General features: G+C 36.7%; 1 protein-coding gene across 1 annotated transcript in view; it reads right to left on the bottom strand.

Annotated features, from left to right (window-relative positions):
• Positions 1-19,978, bottom strand: part of LOC135684257 (uncharacterized) — a 23,892-nt gene extending 3,914 nt beyond the window's left edge. The window contains exons 1-27 of the mRNA XM_089115176.1: positions 19,848-19,978; positions 19,337-19,458; positions 18,584-18,637; positions 18,178-18,273; positions 17,751-17,852; positions 17,132-17,178; positions 16,588-16,621; positions 15,977-16,032; positions 15,316-15,394; positions 14,746-14,764; positions 13,796-13,899; positions 13,281-13,337; positions 12,967-13,050; positions 11,839-11,922; positions 11,412-11,511; positions 10,517-10,576; positions 9,491-9,537; positions 8,729-8,867; positions 8,210-8,332; positions 7,790-7,847; positions 7,259-7,299; positions 5,393-7,036; positions 4,655-4,759; positions 1,893-4,153; positions 1,149-1,500; positions 570-648; positions 106-178 (exon numbers count right to left, since the gene is read on the bottom strand). Of these exons, the coding sequence (XP_088971302.1) occupies positions 106-178; positions 570-648; positions 1,149-1,500; positions 1,893-4,153; positions 4,655-4,759; positions 5,393-7,036; positions 7,259-7,299; positions 7,790-7,847; positions 8,210-8,332; positions 8,729-8,867; positions 9,491-9,537; positions 10,517-10,576; positions 11,412-11,511; positions 11,839-11,922; positions 12,967-13,050; positions 13,281-13,337; positions 13,796-13,899; positions 14,746-14,764; positions 15,316-15,394; positions 15,977-16,032; positions 16,588-16,621; positions 17,132-17,178; positions 17,751-17,852; positions 18,178-18,273; positions 18,584-18,637; positions 19,337-19,411 (5,973 nt within the window). The 5' untranslated portion in view covers positions 19,412-19,458; positions 19,848-19,978. The remainder of the gene's footprint in view (positions 1-105; positions 179-569; positions 649-1,148; positions 1,501-1,892; positions 4,154-4,654; positions 4,760-5,392; positions 7,037-7,258; positions 7,300-7,789; positions 7,848-8,209; positions 8,333-8,728; positions 8,868-9,490; positions 9,538-10,516; positions 10,577-11,411; positions 11,512-11,838; positions 11,923-12,966; positions 13,051-13,280; positions 13,338-13,795; positions 13,900-14,745; positions 14,765-15,315; positions 15,395-15,976; positions 16,033-16,587; positions 16,622-17,131; positions 17,179-17,750; positions 17,853-18,177; positions 18,274-18,583; positions 18,638-19,336; positions 19,459-19,847) is intronic.

Genomic DNA, 19,978 nt, shown 5'->3' with positions numbered 1-19,978 from the left:
TATAAAATTATTATAAAATTATAAAATTCTCCTCCTTATAAAATTATTGAGTTTTTCCTGAAAAAAAGTATTGGGTCTTAAACTAAAGAGCAGTTCTTTGTTTACCTTCTCGAACTGCTTCATTTTGCGTCGATTTTCTTGTAATGCTTCTTGCTTGGTTGGCTTCTTCCTGCGCTCTCTGATGAAATGAAAAACAGCTGTATAAGTTTTACGATTTATTTAAGTATTACATACCATGAAATCAAAATGGCCTACTTTAGATGAGTTTGTGGAAAGAAAATGATGATACATTGAAGGCCTCAGAAGCTTTGAGCTTTATAATTTGATAAGTAAGTAGGAACATTCCACAATGTATCCAGAAAGGTGCTCTACATACAGATAAGGGTCGAAGAGCTTTCTTTCCCTTGTGGAATCAATTCAGTAGCGGAAATTCATGGTACGGTGAGATGAATTTCAATAATTTCTTATCCAATCTCCTGCTGGATACCATGCATCACCAAAAATAAATTTAGCAACATAAATGACATGAGTAGGGAGAAAGTAGTGCGGAATATAGAGGGTGAACGTACGGTTGTTTGGCAGATATCTGGGCACGACTTCTGTCTTGGGTATTTTCTCTATCTTGGGCACGTTCTTTGTTCCGAACACCTTGAAAGAAGCATTTGTTTAGTTTAGGGAAAGCAACAATGTTATTAACAAGAACACCGTCTTCCAACATACTACTACTGTTATGAATGAATCCCTGTTCATTGATTTAAACTATCCCCAATTTTTTTTCTAGCATCCTACAAACTTTGCATGTCGAAAAGCAACAAAATACTTAGCAATCCAGGCCTCTTCTTTGAAGAAGTCTTATAATCAAAAGTTAGGGGTATTGAATGGTCGTTTTAACAATTTTTCACAGATCAGAAAGAGAAACAGCACTTGTTAGATGAAAAGCTCTTGGGTCCTGCTTTAAGTGCCTATGGGAACTTCAAGGCAAAAGATTCTTATCTAGATTGAAGCATTTTGATGATGTGGTTGATAATGTCTGGTCTTAAACTCAAGGTGCTTAGCCAAACAAAATCAACCTGTTGGTTCTTAAATTCCTTGGTTCTTTTTAATTGTATAATTCTCAATTAAAACAACATGGCATGATAACTTCATACCTGTAACACCTGGTGGTATCCTGGGAGTTTTCTGGTGCCTAGCTGGTTCTTTATTCTCTCTGTTTTCTGCCTTAAATGCTTTTTCTACTTTTCCATCGATCCGAAATTTATCTGCCTTCTTTTCATGACTCGCTGCGTTTTCCTTTATCTTATGCAATCTCTCTCGAGATCTCTTCATGAACGCATCTCGTTTTAGTCTTACAGTATCTGGCAGGTCAGAATCCGACTCCTTCGCAGAAGACAAAGGCGCTTCCTTTGCAAGAAGATCGTCCCAAGTGCTAATGACATCATCACTCGAATTTTCATAAGAACGGTCCAGCTTAGTAGAATCTTCCGGTTCACTTGAATGATCCTGCAAACAAAATAAACGGTGAAAAACTAGACTTCAAAAGGTTCAATAGCGCGCTGGTTTTCTAGCATTAAGAAGAGCTTCTTCAAGGTCTGAGCTGGAAATTTCGTAAAATGAAAGGCATTTGGGGTCAGACTTGTGAACTCGATAGAAATTGAGCCTGTCAATCTTAAATTTACAACACAATTGCGAAGACATCTTTGTGATTGTTATGATTACTATGAAGATGATATTAATGGAACAGGCGATAGTAACAACGATGACCATCTAAAAAAATTATTCCACTTTTAAACTGTTGGTTTAGATACCGAGAAATTTCACGTTTAAGCCTAACGCACAAAGTAGACTTTTGTCGCAAAGATAAAGATGAAAATACAAAATGAAGTCTAAATTACCGGCTTTTCAACGGAAGAACCAGACCACAAGCTTTTATTTGAGTCGTCTATTAAACCATCTTGTGTAAAAGCTGGTCCACCGAGCCGGATATCACTCACATGTGATGCATCACCTTTTACGTTGTCTGAAGAAAGCAGCCAACTTGTCTCTGAATGTCCTACGTCAGCATCGTAATCAAAATTACTTAGCACAGACCCATCTAAACCGTTATCGCCGGTAGGCTCGAGTGACGTTTCACTCAGGGACGGTGACGTGGGCCTTCCACCCTTTTCCAGTCGAGTTGACGCAAATCGTGGAAAGGATGGCATGCTAAAGTTACTGTCCGTTTCATCCTTGAACGAAGTTGATTTGCTACTGTTGCCTGAAATCGTCGTTTTTTCACTCTTCGTTTGTCGCGAACGGTGAACAGTAATGTCGTAGTGATTTGGATTCTTAAACCCGCTTGAAACTTCACCCAAAGAATCAGAAACGTTAACTCCAGATCTGCTTCCAATCGCAACAGAAGACGCATGTGTTTGGTCAGGTCCACTAATAGCAGTGGAAGCTTGCGAGGCCTCGGCTCCTTCGATCATGGTTTTCGAGGACGACGGCCATAGGCGAACCAACTCTGAGACAGTCTCGTCCGACCGAAATTCAGACGAAAATTGACTTCTGGTCTTCTGACTTGAAGAATTTGTAAGAGAGCTTTTAGTGGCGGAACTTTCCATTAGAGTTGAAAGATAATTATCAAGATACTGTTTTTGAAGCGCCTCAATATCAATGGAGTCTGCAGGAGACGTTTGGACACCGGGAACTCTATCAATCCGATCCCCACGATCTTGTGATTCAAGCATAGTATTCTCGATAAAAGAATCCCCACCATTCATGCTCAATTCCTTATTCTCAACCTCCATTCTACCGGTTTCAACTACCTCTTCTTTATCACTAGCAAGAGCTCCGGTCCTTGATGATGTAGGGCTGTTCTCAAACTCGGTACTCTCAAACAGTTTTTGCTCCATCAGGTGATCAGCCATAAACGCTCCTGGAATCTCGATATAATTTTCGTTACTATAATTCGGGGAGATTTCCCCTTCAGATGACACCAGAGATGCTTCCTTTTCACCATAAAACGTTGCTTTGTTATAATCCCAAGCATCCGGTAACGACCCGGTCCCCATAAAATCGCTAATTTTCCAGGTCTGTGGTTCATTTGTATCCTCTTCAACTGTCGCTTTCTCTTTTATCGCTGCTTCTGGCAGTTCGATACCTCTTACCGGTTCATAAACGCTGATCCTGGATTCACCGAGACTTGCCACAAGAGACCGATGGTTCTGTAGCCTCTCAGGTGAAGTATCTTTTGTTTTTGGAATAGCTCCTAATAAGTTTTCTGACTGGGGTTTGCCTCCAGTATGTTCTATTTTAACTTTATTCGCTTCTTGAAGGGCCGGCTCACTTTTATCTCTGCCTGAAAACAATTCATATCCGGCAAAAGGATCTGGTACATCCGGATGCAGAAGCGGTTCTACGGCTTCTTTTCGCCAAGACCGGTACGATTCTGCTAATCTATTATATTCTTCCTGATGCTGGTGTGGCAACATGCGGACCTTTGCTAGGATCTCTTCGTATCTGGTCATGTTGGTCGAGCTTACTTTGGATGTAACTGACGAGGACGGCGAATTTTCCGTTAATACCGGACTTGTTTCTCGCATTGAAGACTCATAATTTGAGTTCGATAGTTTTTTATCCTGGTGTTCAACCGGGCGAGAGTCGGAGGGGGGTAGAGCATGAGCGTTTGAAGCAGAAATTCGTTCGATTATGCCTTGTAATTTAACTGGGCTGAAGATATCTATCCCACCATTGGATGGCTGGTAATATCTTGTTTCAGCACTCTGTTTTTCGCCGTTGCTTAGAAAATCAGCCGGTAACTTTTCCTGTATGATCCGACGATACTTCTCCCTATCAAATGCAAACAAATCTTGTAAATTCGATGTTGTTTTTCCATTGACAAAATCTATATTATCTCTAGTATCTTTGCTCTCTTCGATTCTCCTTTCATCTTTACCAACTTCGGAATAATCAGCGACTAATGGCGTCCAGTTATCAAAGCTGGATTGCAATTCGCGAGTAGAGGATCTGGGCCGGTTATGACTTGCAAGTGCTGCTTCCTCAATTGGTCTGGTGTTGACAGCTCTGAGGGCAGTTGGAAGTGTAAGAAATTCGGTTTCTGAGAAATTTGATATTAGTTCATGGAAACTCAGCGCTGACGAGGCATCCGATTTACCTACAAGCAAGCAAAGAAAAGATGCAAGGGGTAGATACAACAATTGCTAAAGTGGGCTTCCAACACTCATCTGTTACTTCAAGAGTAGGTGTTGCTGCTCACCGTAGTGGCCTAGTTTATTTCACATGAACTAGATCATTGCTGCAAAAGCAGCAATCAAGTTAAACTCGAATTCGGGTTTTCAAGATTGAATATTAAAGATCTACCTTCTATGGATTTCTTATTACCAAAATGGGTAGATATGTATATGATACAGAAGGGTTTTCTGCTTATATAAACATTTTCTGACCATAAATAGATCATGCTTCGTGCCTAGATTTTTTAAGCTTTCTTAGTCTGCTTTTTTAATCTAATTGTCATCAAAGATTTACAAAGCTCCTGCTCTCCTTTATTTCCCTGTCCAGCTGACAGCTTATGAGTTCTCCCTGGTTGGTGAAATGCTCGATGAGATATAAACATCTGATAGACCAAAGCAACCTATTACAAAAACATTTGACTCACCACCGGAAGCCCCGCTGCTTCGCAGAGACGAATGGCTGTGTCCAGATGAAGACTTCATAGACATCGGAAGTTCTTGCTCCGTCAAGGAAGAAACGCTTGCTGTACCTGTTCAAAAACGATTTCATAAAGAGGTTTTGTAAATGCAGTTAAGGATAATAACAACGAGGAGTTCCAATCGCTTTGGATAAATTGTCAGCTTTGTGCCCCCAGCTTTGGATAAATTGTCAGTTTAAACACGTAAACAAGTTATAACAATTTTGTCGGTAAACTTTGTCACTTTTCAGCGTCTGAAAAATGAATCTCCGCTTCTGATGTGATGTTCAGTCAGAATTTATGCATGTACAAACAGCAAATCGTTGATTACATCCACACATTTTCCAGGCTTTGGTGTATGGAGAACAGGACGGTTCTAGGTTGCTACTTCGAGGTTCACGCTTAATGCAATCGTCAGCTTGATTAAGAATTGCAACTCAAATGATTAACTTGGATAGTAACTTAGAACTCTCCTGTTCTATACACCAAAAGCATGTACAGCTCTGCTTTTACGGCATCAAGCACTTTATGAAAGGCTATTAAACGGTAATCTTAATTGCCTATATAATATTTTCTCAATTTAATTACAGCTTTGAAGCGTTCGTAATGATCATGTTTTTGCCCTCATTTCTATTCGTATTGACAGAATTATCGATATTTTATGTCGGTTTCTACTCAACTCTAATGAAAAATCAAGATACAAACCTTGAACAACTTTATTCTCCATGCTCTTCTCTCTTAAACTTGTTTCTTCCACTTCTTGTATCGGAGAGAAAGTGGGTTTGCCTGACACAATGCGTTGGTTCTTTTTAACTGGGTTTTCAAGAGTCTTTGAAACATGTGAATGCAAAAACTCTGATGGTTCATCAACGGTTAGGAAGTCCATACTATTCAACAAGTCATTAACATTACTTTGTTTAGGTGCATCTTCAATATGATGCCTTGATTCGGCGAAGGTCCTGGATTCGGGTAAGGTCACCGATGCCCTAGGGACAGGTAAATCAATTGATCTGCTAGACATGTTTCTACCCATATAGATTTCTTCTATACCGTTCTGTTCCTCAGATCGGGCTGTCTGTGGAATAAGCTCTACGAAGCTGTTTGTTTGCCTATGAGATTTTTGTTCCTTATCGTCCTTTGATCTTAATGCCTGAAGCTGCTCATAAACCGACTGTCTTTTATTCAAAGATGACGACTGAGAGAGCAATGTCGCAAGTTCGCGTACTGCTGCCTCGGTATCAGTTTTATAGATGTCTGTATCGCGTACTGCTGCCTCGATTTGTCGCTGCTGTATCTCAGCTCTTTCCCCTTCTTCTTCGACAGTGTTTGATTCCTTCAGCGGATAATACCGTGCTTCTTCAGTAAGACTGTTCTTTGTTGAAGTCTGCACGGTAGACCCGGACATTGTTGAAATCTTAGGCCATTCTGTAGTTTCAGCAACACCCTTAGCTTTACTAGCTTCAAAAGCAACGTCACCGCCCTGCTTACCAATATCCTCCTGGCCAGCAGGTCTCTCCTGTTCTAACTGGCCTAAGTCTTTGCCATGACTTGGAAAACGTTTCTGCACTACCTCCTGTCGACTTTTAAGCCATCTTTGCTTTTGAAGCAACTGTTCCTGATATTTTCTTATTCTTTCGTGATCAACTCTTGATTTCGAAAGTCGCATGTTGTCTTTCTCACCAGGCGGATCGGTAATTGAAGTGGTTGGTCGCTGGACATTTGTTGAATCTCCAGAAGATTGGACTGGTACTCGAGTTGCATCACCATCTCGACTATCATCAATAGTTGCGTCACCGGTAAGGAACCCGCTAAAAATGTTCGGATAGCGTTTTGATAGCTCTTTTTGCTGTGAAGCTGATAGGCCATTCAAAAAGGAGAAATCTTTAGAAGTAAGGAGAGTCTTTTGAGTAGAATTTTTTGCGGAATTACGCTCATTGTCAGGGGAAATTTCCTCAATGCCTTGGGAAGAGCTTGAAGTAGAATCAGCGCTTACATCAACCACTACCTCAAATGGGCCACTAGATTCATCATCTTGTTTGATCAAGTCATCCAGCTCTTTTCCAGTTTGTTGAAGATTCTGTCTAAGCAACTCATTTTCAAGCCTTTGCTTTTGAATTTTCAGCAAGTACTTTTGGTTCTCAAGTGTCTTTTTACGCTTTGTGACATCAGATAAAACCTCTGGGTCTGTAAATTGCTTTACACTTGCAACACTGCCTTCCTTGCTATTGGCTGATCTAACCAGCTTTGCCTTCTCAAATGGATGCAAAAGAGAATCATTTTCTGGTTTGCTCGGTGAACTATCCTCCTTGGGATCTTCTTTTGGTTGGGCTGTCTCTTGTCCATCTTTTTCTGAAAAAATTAAAGAATGATCAGTAATGTATAAAACAGAGAAAGGGCCGAGAAAACTAAAATTAGCCAAACATTAATACTAGGCGTAAAATAAATGCAAATAGACGCACTTGTTTCTTATGAGGAACATTTCTTTATTGCAATAAGAAATATTCAAAATCAATCAACGAAGTTTTTCTGTAAATTCATATAAAAAACAAATCTCATAAAATAGATACTTGCCATCTTGGGCACTCTCACCATTGCTACTTGCAAATCGGGCACTGAAAAGTAACATTGGAAGACAATAAATTTCCATGTTCTTTGATTTCTACAGAGAGATATCAGTATCTAGAACGAAAGGTACACTCCATATGTTTTCAACTTAGCAGCACATCCCGTTTTCCTATATTTAATCATTCCAGCATTATCTTCCGAACTTTCAAAGCTGTTGTTAAATAACAACTGAAAATGCCAGCGGCTAAATATTTGAACGTCTATAATTATGGAAAGGCTGGTCTGGCGATATGTATATAACTTAATGTTAAAGAGACGATATTTATGTCACAGGCAGCAAGGTTAATCAATCTGAAAAATGTACCCATGGTTATAAACCATGTGAAAATTAGACGCACAATGAATACTTGAATTTTAATTAAAACTCAACGGCTTGATTGCATTTAAGTTGACAAAAGAAAGTCTTTAATATAATGCAAAAAGAAATACAGTTATTTTAAAGAAAGCTGTTTTGGTGGTTTTCATTTTAAGGCCTACCTCTCAATGTCTGCAGAAACAAGACTCCCTGTTGTCTCACTATCATCTTCAAACTGGCCTAAAACCAACAGCAAAATGCATGAAAACAGAATGGCGACAGAATGCGGACACCTAGATTTCAACAAATGATTGCATTAAAGAAAATTGCTTGGAAGAATGAGACTACTATCAGGTTTTGAGAGGCAGAGTGGCGTGATTCAAGTTCTTCCTTTGACTTAAAATGGAAAAAGAAAACGAAGGAAGTAATTTGGCTCTCGTGACACTGGTTGCGCACCTACAAGGTTTGGTTTAATACCTTTACACATCTGGTAACACAGCGTTTGGGAAGAGAAAATAAGAAGAAGATTTTTGATAGCTTCTTGGTGTCTTATTTACTTTATTCCAAGGAAAGACACACAAAAAACAAAGAAACAAACATACCGTTTTCATCTTGTGAATCTACGTTGCTTGAAACTTGAGATTCACGATCGGCTTTCTGTTTCGTCCATTCTTCTTGTTGCTTACGAATTCTGCTCATTAACTTTTGCATTCGACTCGAAGGATCTAAAATAAAAATTCATGTGCTTGCGTTTCTGATTGACTTAATGAGACCCACAACTGGGTATAAAAAATTCCTAACTTACAGGTTTTGAACATTATTCTAACATTTTAATACTCTGAAGAATTTCAGAGAAAAAGCGTAAGTTTGACTAAATTTGTGAAGCCATTTCTAAGAGAAAAGGAGGCGACAATATTGATTGTAAAAAACTCAACTTCTTTTCATAGGAAGACTCAGTATGGAATGCAGTTTTGGAAAAATGTAAACGTGGCTTGAAAAAATCTAGTTTGAAAACAAAAATAAAGTGACGTCCCAAGCTCGCAGAGAAATTAACAGTAAATTGCATTAAATTTCTAACAGTAAAAATCCAAATTAAAACTTAGTTTATAAACGGGAAATACCTTTTGGAACTTTGTTTGAAGATTCAGCTTTCGTCTGTTGTGGTGGTTCTCTAGAGCTTGCATTTTCAGATTTATCAAACTCTGTTTCGTCAGGTAGTCGAACATGCGATTCAGAAGAAGGATCGGCGCTTTCTTTCGACTACAATCGAAAAAATAGTAACAGTACAATTAATTTGTATAAACAAACACTATATATACTTGAAATTAAGAGGTTCTCAAAAACATTAGACTTTCTAAGCAATATCATACGACAAGACAATACAAAGAGGTATTACTTAAATTTGGAATCAGCAAATTTAAGCAAATTTCAGCAAATCTTTGAAACTTATGAGTCGGAAAAGGTAGCTAACTATTGGAGTCTTAAATTCTTAACAGCAAATAACTTTGTGGTCATTGATCGGTAGATGTGATTGCTAGACCATGATTCATCGTCTTTATGTCAAAACCCGTGTAATCACCAGATAATTTGAGCTTCCATGTATAAGCAAACCTGACTGAGAGCACCCAAGAATTGAAAACAAAAGGTTAAGGTAATGATGCATCTAGGCTCCCCAAGATATCCCGGTTTTCTTCCTTTAGTCTTTCAAACAAGTCAAGTACTTTAATCTGAATGATTTATGCTCCTAAAATTCCCAGTTTTATTGTCTCGGCCTCTCCAACAGGTCGATTACCTGAATCTGGATAGGTAAATACGCCCATAGAGCTGGACAATTCTTTTTGCTATCAAAGTTATATAAGCAGCAAAGAAAAATAGTTTGTTACCTCGACTATTTCATCCTCATCTGCATTACCAGTCGGTTGAGACAAATCTGAAACAAGAGTATCTTTGTTGAGAAAACAGATTTGGTCACAAGAAGAAGTCTAAAAAACGGCGAAGGGGATTCCGTGAGTGGCAACAAAAATGCAATCTAAGAGCTTCTGAGTGTGGGTTCTTTTCAAATATGTAAAAATTAAAGAAATGTGTCCCATCGGGCCTAGCCATTAGTATTTAAGCAGGCAAGTGATAAAAAACGCGCGAATTTTAACATGACACGTGATATGATATTCGTAAGGAAAGTCTACAAATGAAACAGGTTTGCTGACTATTGTAAAATTATCTTAAAAATAGAACGGTGACATGGTTGGCACTTAATTAAAGGTGTAAGGAACTAAACTTTCTGGGAATCACTTAACTGTCGGAACTTGCAAGAATTTGAATAAGGAGACTAAACTTAATATTTTAACTTAAAACATTTCTGAAGACTTTCCTAGGCATTAATCAATATGAACAAAAATTGATACAACAAAATAACGACTTTGTACAAGAAATGAATCATTAGTACGACATTTCGAGCATAAATCTTCATAATTTTTGTTCATTACTCGACGTACAACACGCACAACTCCATTGATTAATCTATATGCTTGTTTAACTAAGCTTGCGTTCAAAACAATTGCTTGGATGAAAAAAGATTAACCAAAGGGTGTGACAAGAACATGCTCAAAAGCGCGAGATGAATCGTGCTCCTGAGGGTGCCCGCGCATAATCGCGTATCATTCACGGCCAGGCTTGCACATGTCAAGATAGATAGCTGCAAATACTGATCAGACCTTTGACTCGATTTCGAAAATATGGATTTATCTTAAGAGGAAAACGAGTTAATGTCAATAACCTCAATTTTTGTCATAACAAACAAAATTAATACTGGATAGGTACTGAATAGGACGCAGTTACTACCAAAATGACAACAGCGTGAGAAGAAGTAGGAAGAAATTAATTGGTTTAAATATTAATTTCAACTAATATACCGGTCTCTGTTACATCCAAGTGGCTGTCAAGATCCAAACGCAGTTCCTCTTTCCGTGTATCTGGAAGATGTGCAAATAGAAGAAAATCAAGATTCTTATACAATTATTGATCAGGGATGTTGCTTTTCATAAGAGAAGCCTTTGCATTACATAAGCACAAGGAAGACGAGAAATTGTAGATACTCTTTAATGCTGTACTAGAAATTGTAGCGAGAGTTATTACAATAGAGTTATTAAGTGTGACGTCATAAAGAGTATATTTTTAGAATTTTCGCCTTTAATCAGTTAACATGAAAGAACACAGTGAAATACCTGGATTACAATATTTGCAGTAGATCAATGTTCATCTTGAATTTACCGCAAACTGGCCGGGATATAGCGAGTGAAAGAAACAAGCTTACTAGTGGATTAATATTTTTGGCCACCAAATTCAGATATTTTAGAACCAGGATCAAAGTATAGTGAATTAATTGGGTTAGAGCCAATGCTCATGTCGTCATATCTTAGCCAGTTTGGAACACATTTCTTTTGCATATTTAGGGGTATTACTTGTTTCTCAGTCTATTTAAATTTAATTCTAGGAAAATATTCGTACGACGTCATCAATTAAGAACTCTGTATGTTTCCCTTTCATTATTAAATAGCTAAATAAAGTGAATGAATTAGCAAGCTTTCAAAAGATCGAGGAATAGGAGTCACAAGGTATGGTCACACGGTCAAGGTATAAACGAGGAACATTATTTGCCAAGCAAACCTCCATTGTGTCCTGAGATGGTCTTGTAAAGCACATTTGATACTACCGCAAAGTTCGTAATTTTACATGTGGATAAAAGTTATATTTTCAAGAATTGAATTAGATGTAAATTTGAAAAAGGCAAACTTTTTGAATGATAACCTTGCTTCGGCATATGTGCATTTTCAAACACTTCTTCGAGCATCACCTGCCTCGATCTGGCATCTTCGAGTCTCTGATATGGAGGCTGAAACACTTGCTTCTGTTTACGGGAGTAAACGGTGATAAATATTTCAGTAACTAACAACAAATATTCTTTGTTCTGGACTAGCGCAATTACTTATCATTGATAGTTCACATTAGACATAAGCTTTAAACTTTGCAACAAAGCTATTGGTTAGCAAGTGCAAAGATATAGAAGGAGCTTATGAAAGCTTCCAGAAACTTCGATTTGAAAAGATTCTAACGGCCCATGTTTATCTCTAAAAACATTTTATATCTAGTAAATATCGAGTACCAAAATAAATTTTTAAGCATATCTTTTCGAATGCATTTATCAGCAGATCTAAGAACGATGGGTCTAAATTACCGGTATATTTCCAAGAACTTGCTGTCGTCTCACTCTGTCTTTGAATTCCAAGTCTTCAAGTTGCATCATTAATCGATCTTTCGACTAGACGAGAAGTCACTTTTTTCAAGAAAACTTTCTAAAAACAAGAATAAACACCCAAACCAGACCCAAAGGTTTCAAATTTGGCTGAGGAAGATATTCAGAACTTTGCTAAACCTAATTGAGGCTTAAGATACCATATCTAACTACTACCTACTGTGGAGAAGTTGAAAAAGAACAACGTGACGGTTGACCTACGTTTACTGAAAATGGACGCAGAAATTAGAAAAAGAGCGTGTACGTTAGTCTTTGATAGCCTTCAACAAAACGTCTGCGATGTGATGAAAGATTACTTCACTAGGAATATACATGAAAAGAACACAAGAAATGAGAAACTATCAGCAAGTTTGCCACTAATGAAAACGGAATTCGGTTTAAAGGGACTTTTCCTTAGCTGCAAAAGAGTTCAACAGCCAGCAAGAAAAATCGAATCCCGAGTTCTATTAAGAAAGTTTTTAGATAGCAATTTTAACAGCATTTAATTTGGTAAATATCGAAGTTTCGCTTGCATTTAAAACCTTTGCTGGTCTTGCTTTATTTAAAAAATGTTCCCCACAACAGTGGTTTTACGTATACTAATAAAACCTTCCTCAAAACGTAACTGAGCCAAAGTCTGATTTCCCTAAAACAAAACTGAATTTTCCCTAAACCAAAATTGGATTTCCCTAAACCAAAATTGGATTTCCCTAAACCAAAATTGGATTTCCCTAAACCAACATTCGATTTCATAAACTTAAATTCGATCTTCCTAAACCCAAATTCAATTTCCCTAAACCAAACAATCTTTCTTACGTTATATCTTCTACAATTCCTTTCTTCCTACATGATTAGGCAGCGCGAATTGCTTCATAATTCATAATTCACAAAACCGTTCCGCTTTATGTTAATTTCATGGAAGGCAAAGCCGTTTGCTTCTTGGGTTGGGTGGGTATCAGCCAGAAGTATTGCAGAGTGCTTTTTTGTAGGCAGTATGTCTCGTGATATGTATTTGCTGAATTTTGTAAGATTATAAAAAGATGAAAGACCAAATAAAAAAATGCAACGCACTTGGTCCAAAAGAACTTGCTGCCTTGCATGCTGGTGTCTAAGGTTCGCTTTCTCTTTTCTTTCGTTTAGATCTTTATCAAGAAGCTGTGGTAAAAGAAACATCGTTATGAGAAATGAAATATTTCGATAAAAGATTTGTATTTCAATGGCAATTAATATTTATGTATCGAAAATGAGAAAGACGAAATATCTTAGATTCATAAGAAACTTTGAACAACCAATTCATTCAAACACTGGAACAGATAATTAAATGCACAAATAGATAAATTAATAAGTAAACTATAGTTTCTACAAATCTTAAAAAAAGAAATTACTTCTCTTTCTTGCAAAACCCTTTCTTCGTGTTTCTTGGCAGCCTCTCTTGCATCCACCTGCTTCAAAGATTCAAAATCCATCATACTTAAACGTCTAAGCTAAACAGTATACCCAGTGCATTAAAAGATAAAATACCATAGACAAAAACTCCGGGAAACTCTGCTTTGAAATCCATATTCTATTCATTTCTAAAACAGAATTTAATCCAAATAGCAAACATCGATGAAAACATTTTTTAGAAAGTGTCATGAATCCATAAAAATCCCTAGCAGAAAAGTGCCTCTGCTACAGTTACCCTTCCAGTAAACCGTAAGGCTGGCTTAAGTCATTATAGCATATACAAACTTTAAATACATTCCTTTATCTCCTACAAGTTGGTTGCATAAGAAGCGGACTATAGTGTGTATTTTAACGCAAGGTATTTGAACATTTACCTCACGGTGAATGTTGAAATCTTAAAATGAACAGATAAAAATAGGAATGATGACTGTCGACTGTTTACTTTTCAACCAACCTTTGTTGTCTGGTCTGCTTTCTCAGCATAAACAACGGGCATATGAAACCTTGTACTGCTGAAACTTTCAATACTTTTGGATTTGCTTGAGAGCGTTGAGCCACCTTGAAGTTAAAAAAGGTTGGTTGAAGGCAGTGCCAAAGTAGCTCTAAGGTTGTAGTCTTCACGTCTGGGATCGGGCGACCTTTGTACTTTGGAGTGGTACTTTGACAAAAAAGCTCTTGCTTCATTTTCTAACATTAAGTGCTCATTTAATCTAGCTTTCGTCCAGCAACAGAGGTATATCTGCTCATCACTGTAAAAACCCAAAACGGAGCCCTACTAATGGATCTTCAATATCACACATATGACATACGTGATAAAAATATTATATCAAAATATATGGGACACATGGTAGATATATTTATATGATGATATCAACATTTCATATACAAAAAAGCCAAATGCTGTTATTTTCAATACAACAAAAATTCATTTTAACATCTTCGTACCAAAGACTGTTTAATATTAAAAAATCTCAGTGTTTCAAAGAAAGCTGTCTTCGCCATTATGAATTCCTAAACTTTTTCATTTTTCGAATTTGAGCCTAGTAAACCACAAATTTTCACAAATATTCATCTTGTTGCTCGAAAGTTTTAAAAACCGACCTTATACTGCCACTTTTGGTATTGTATTTGCAATAAAAGCGAAAATGATTTGGACTGATATTGAAATAATACTGCTAAAAAGCAAAATTGTTCTCAGTCCCTTATTTTTAGCCGTCATTTGTTTAGAGGTGAGGCTTCAAAATATAATCGATCATTAGCACAAGGAACTTTTCATTCAGAAATTTTGCTTATCAAAACTGAAACATATGGCTACTAAAGGATTCAGTGTGAAACTGTAGCTGGTCATTTCAAAAAGCGTTGCCAAACACCAACAAAAATTCCAAGAACTTAACGAATACTCACGACTCTTGCTTTCCGGCTTCTAAAACGAGGTTAAAGATAAGATTACTGTTTTGAAGCTGATGCAAAAACCTAAAAGCATACTTTACCACGCTTTTCTATTCTAATAACACTCTAAATATTTGCTATAAAATACACAGAGAGCTTATAAAGATCTGTTTAAAGTTAATCAAGTACAAGTCTGCCAAATTAAGAGCTTCAAAAGAAACTTTAGAAACATACAATCCCTGCTAAGGGTACTTGGAACACCTAGCATTGTGCTTTTTCAAATTTCCATTTCTTTTCCCCAACCTACTACTTCAACCCCCTTCTTCCCCCAGACCAGAACAATGTCGATAGTTTAGAAAAATATAATAAAAGTCACAGGAAAAAAACGTCCTTCTAAATTTCTTCTTTGCCTTATCGTAAACAAACAGTGTTTTAAGGAGGAGAGGGTGGCTAGTGTTCTTTGGATGGCCTTTGAAAATTGACGCCAGTTTGCCAAGACTTTCAGCAGCCATTGCAGATAATCTGCATATCCTCGTGAAAAATCTCATATTTGCTAAGTGGCCTAAGTGGAATGCTCGCACTTACCAAAATAAAGTCCGGAGCAGGAGGTGGCTTTGAGGCTACCGTGGCTGCGCGTGCTTGCTCCTCCGCAGCCACTCTAAGTCTGGAATAAATGGCCAACGATCAAATATTTCATCTTTAATATTTTTCTCCAAAAGGTCAATACCTTCTAAGTAATTCTAAATAATGCTAAGTGAAGCTCAAAACTATGTTTTAAATCTATAATGGGGAAAAATATAATAAATCCGCAATCCAGAATACTTAGAAACTTCACTCAACAAAGCAAGGGCGAAATATATCCCCTTACTTTGCTTTTTCTGTAATTACCTCTATACATGAACTTTATTCTTCCTTCATCTCAATCTCAAGTGAATGTTTGAGAATCTGTGCTGACTTTTTGGTAGCAATCTCACAGCTGCTTCAATTTCCAAAGCACGATCTATCCAGCTTAGAGCGATCGACCAAGCATTTAGTAGCGCTGATAACGTTCTGTCTTCTTCAGAGATTCACTTAAGATAACCAGGGTCTAATATATTTTACCCAAACTTTCAGGTATTCTTCTCTTCTGACACCCTGCTCCCCCCTCCCCTCCCTCTCCCTACCCCCTAACCTCTCCATTATAAAATGTAAATAAATGTAAACAGTTTAACAAATTGAAGCAAATCTAGAGAAACAGGCTCAATACCTTAACTTCGACTTTTCATCTTCCATCATTCTTAAAGACGCTCTTTGCTCAGCAAGCTGCAAGAGAAACTCCAAAATGTACACAAGATTTTAAGTGACCTTTGATATTAATGATTCAAAGTAAGGGTAACTGCGCTATGTCCACAAGGAACAGAATTTTTTTTACTTGAAACCAAGATTAGTAATGATTAAAGATGTTTCACAAAATCTCGTATCATTTGAGAGAAAGATTTCAACAGAATAAAACAAATAACGAAATGCCTTCATTTAGCATAAATTAGTTTATGGAAAGATTCAAAGCAATCTTTAAAAACACAATTTCCATTATTGCATATTTTCAAAACACACCATAGAAGGCGCCACAGCTAAAAGTTGTTAACCAAATAGAAAGCAGTATTTGAAAGAAATGGAACATTTCAGAACATTTTCAACAAATTTGAGATTTTCTGCGCGGTTGAAAAGAACGTGTCAAAAACTTGGTAATAATACTGTTTTCAGATCTATTCAGGCCATTACAAAGATTGTTTACATTTTGTGTTCATTTTAACCCTTCAACGTGTGTTATAAGTCTCATCATCACGAGATTCATATCGTATATGTCTGAGAACCTACTTTTCTTAATGCTTCTTGGTGTCTTTCTTTTGCCCTGAGTCAGAATAAAAAACATTTAACAAGGTTATAAAGGAGAGTCGAAAGAAATGCCAACCTGCTGATCTATGTAGTAACATGCTTCATTAGAATACAAAACTATTTACTACCTAAAGGTATTCATTGACAAACATACAAGCAGCAATTAGCAATTCGTTGCGATTGCGTTGTTTGATTGTTTTTTATTTACTGTGTCATTTTTTCCATAAAAAGACAAATTTTTAAACAATAGCACGCTCTGCACAAAATAAAATAACAGTAATGGCCATCCACAATAGCAAACCTACCAATGCCCATTCAAGGGTATACTTATTTACAACATGATATGCGTGAAATGAGACCAATTCATAGTATAATGGCCAATAATGGCCAATTTTTTTCAAATGCTAGCCAGCCCCCAACTGAAGGATCTCTCATGCTACAACGATCTACCAGATATTTGTGAACTGATACTAAATCAAAACTTTCCTTAAAAAACGTCGTAAAATACTTTGCTTTCAACGTTTACCTTTGATTCATGAGTTCCTCAGATTTTGACATATCCTTAACTGGAACCTTTCAAAACAAGAACAAAGTATAAGAGCAACTTCAAAGGATCTTTTTTCAAAGCAGATTTATTAACAGTGAAACGAGGAAAGTGAAGCAAAATCCTAGCAAAGTATATCCTGGATTTTGGTGCTCGGGAAATTTGCTTGTGTAGCTTATTTCCGAATTTATGCGGAATGTTATTAAGGTAGCAAGATTGATCAAATCTGTGCAGCTCTCTCTTCCATCGAGGCAGCAGAATCACTTGGCTAGCCCACATTGCATGTTACCACACTACAAAATGCAGTATTAAAATTCTGCAAGTCTGTGCATCAAATACAGTGGTAAAAAGGGCCTCCCTCAGAATCCACCAAAAATTACACCTTTATGAAAAAGATACATCTTTGAACAAATAAACTGAACTACATTTTTTGGAAAAGCGAAAATGGACCTCTTAGTCATTCGTTGCCAATGAAAAACTATATGCCAGTGCCCCTTCACCAGTTACTCTCTCTCTCTAAGTTTTTCATTTTATTCCTTTTGGGACATGAAAGAAAAATGTGCCATCCCCTTACCATACAAGACTATCAAGATTCAGTTACCTGTAAAACAGATTTGTGTCCTTCTCCCAATGTCTTCAACCTATTCTCATATTCCCTTTCAAGGTCTTGAAGCTCAGAGAAAACATTTCTTTCCCACTCATCCTATAGTAAGAATTAAAATCATTGCAAATAATTTTTTTAATTTGAGACCTATGCTGGTTGATTTACGTTTAGAATTCTTTCAAACTGATGTGATGAAACCAGTCTATTATTCTGAATCATGTCTCAGGAAAGCTTTTTATCTATTTGTTGTTCTTTGCATTTCCTCTTTGAATGTCTTTGACTTGATGCAATGTTTAGTAAAATTTATACTTAAAAATGCATGTAGTAAGCAACAACAACTAGATTATATCTTCTCTGAGAACATTTTGCACATTTGTTTCACAAGGAGCAAAGAAGGATTCCCTCACAAAAAGGTTCAAGCTACCTGCAACTGCATTTTGAGAGAATTGATCTCCTTTGCTTGTTTGCTTTTTACTGCATTAAGCACTTTTCCTGACAGCTTCTTCTGCTGCTTGCGAACCTAAAAACCGATTTTCATACAAAACAATCATAATGGTAGGGGTGAAAACTTTTGGTTAGAAAAACTCAAGAAAGATCAATTTACCAAAACAACTTGGAAGACAGAAAGATTCTATTTTGAACAGAGGTTATATTCAAAACACCATGAGGTTGATTAAGATGAAATGGCATAAAGTGCTTTTTGTGGAATGGCATAAATGGTAACAAATGCTCCCTGTAAACAAAAAATCCATTAGAAATATTTGGGAAAGCACTACTTATACTGGTAAATCATAATCTTTGTACTTTTTATAAAGTCTATAGAAGCATACCTGAAGCAGCCTTTGCTTTTTTCTTTCAGCTATTACTCCCTTTAAAATGGCTTCCTGTATAGAAAAATTAAAACTGTTCAAGGAACATGATGATAATGCATATTGTTAAGGCATAGTACTTAATAGAACAAGCTGAATGAGGCTTATTGCATCTATTCATAAAAGGAAGGTTTTCTTATATTAGGTGTGAGGATTGCGCATCGGTTAGGGTCACACACTACAAATCCAAGGCTCTGGGGTTTGACTTCTGGCATGACCAAACTTTCAACTAGAGTGAGAAGAGTTGTCAGCTCTTTGCAATGCCAGGAATATGAATCCTATGGTTATAGCCACACCAAATGTTAGTTGAAAATGTGTGACAATAAGAAGAGTGTGATTTTGAACAGAGCTTATACAGAATAATGTGGTACATTTGGGTCTAAAATTTAGGCAACTGCAAACAGTAGTGTGAGATCATGCATAGTGTCTATAAGCAGAGTCAACTGTGTAGTCACATTGAGAGGAAGGACAAAGACACTGGTCAACAAGCAAAGCTTCTTGGTGTCCAAAAAACTATCTTTGGATAATAAGAAGAAACAAGTACAAAATTTTATGTTTCAAACAAAGGGCAGTCAGGGGTCAATTACATATTCTTGCTTAAACTTCCCTGCCAGTAATTTATGAATAACTGAACTGTTGTGTGTTATATAATCATTTATGCAATAATATGATGTTTTTTTAAATAAAAGTTAGCTAAAAGACATATGCTTGTACCTCTTCATTAGGGCTTGGCTTCAAAATTCTTGATGACATGAGCATCCTTCTGTTTTCTTTGTTGTGGTTTTCCATTTCCAAGATAGGCCAGAAATACTTTAGAATGGAAGGTGGCCCATAGGCTATAATACAAATATTATCCATTGAACATAACATAAATCTGTTACAACATACAACATTCATAAAATCATAAAATCATAAAATATGATATTCAAGTAAGTGTGAATTACAAAACAATTTTGGTTGCTTAGTAGTCGATGATATGCATTTTCATTAATTATAATCTTGATAACAATAGATATAAAAGAATAAAAAGCGAAATATATTGCGAAACCCCCAATTTCTCTGCATTACCCCCACCTTTGAAATATGTAGAGAATATTCAGGAATGAATTTTGAATTTTAGAAAAAAGGAGAATGCTAAAAGCCATGCCTTATCTATCTACATAAGAAGGTGCTAAAAAAAGAATAGATCATGCTTGTGTCGAAATGTAGTTAAGTATTTCGTTACCTTTCTCTGCTGCATATTTGCTTGCACTTCTTCTCTTTTGAAACACTACAAAATTTTTAATTCTAGCAACGGAGCAGCCATTTTTCTCTGCTGTTGGCGCCTTACATTTGAAATACTTTGTGTACAACTGC

This window comes from Rhopilema esculentum, chromosome 21 (genome assembly GCF_057945365.1).
Source record: "Rhopilema esculentum isolate cy_ngs chromosome 21, ASM5794536v1, whole genome shotgun sequence".
Classification (NCBI taxonomy): domain Eukaryota; kingdom Metazoa; phylum Cnidaria; class Scyphozoa; order Rhizostomeae; family Rhizostomatidae; genus Rhopilema; species Rhopilema esculentum.
This window is presented reverse-complemented; position numbering and strand designations above follow the sequence as displayed.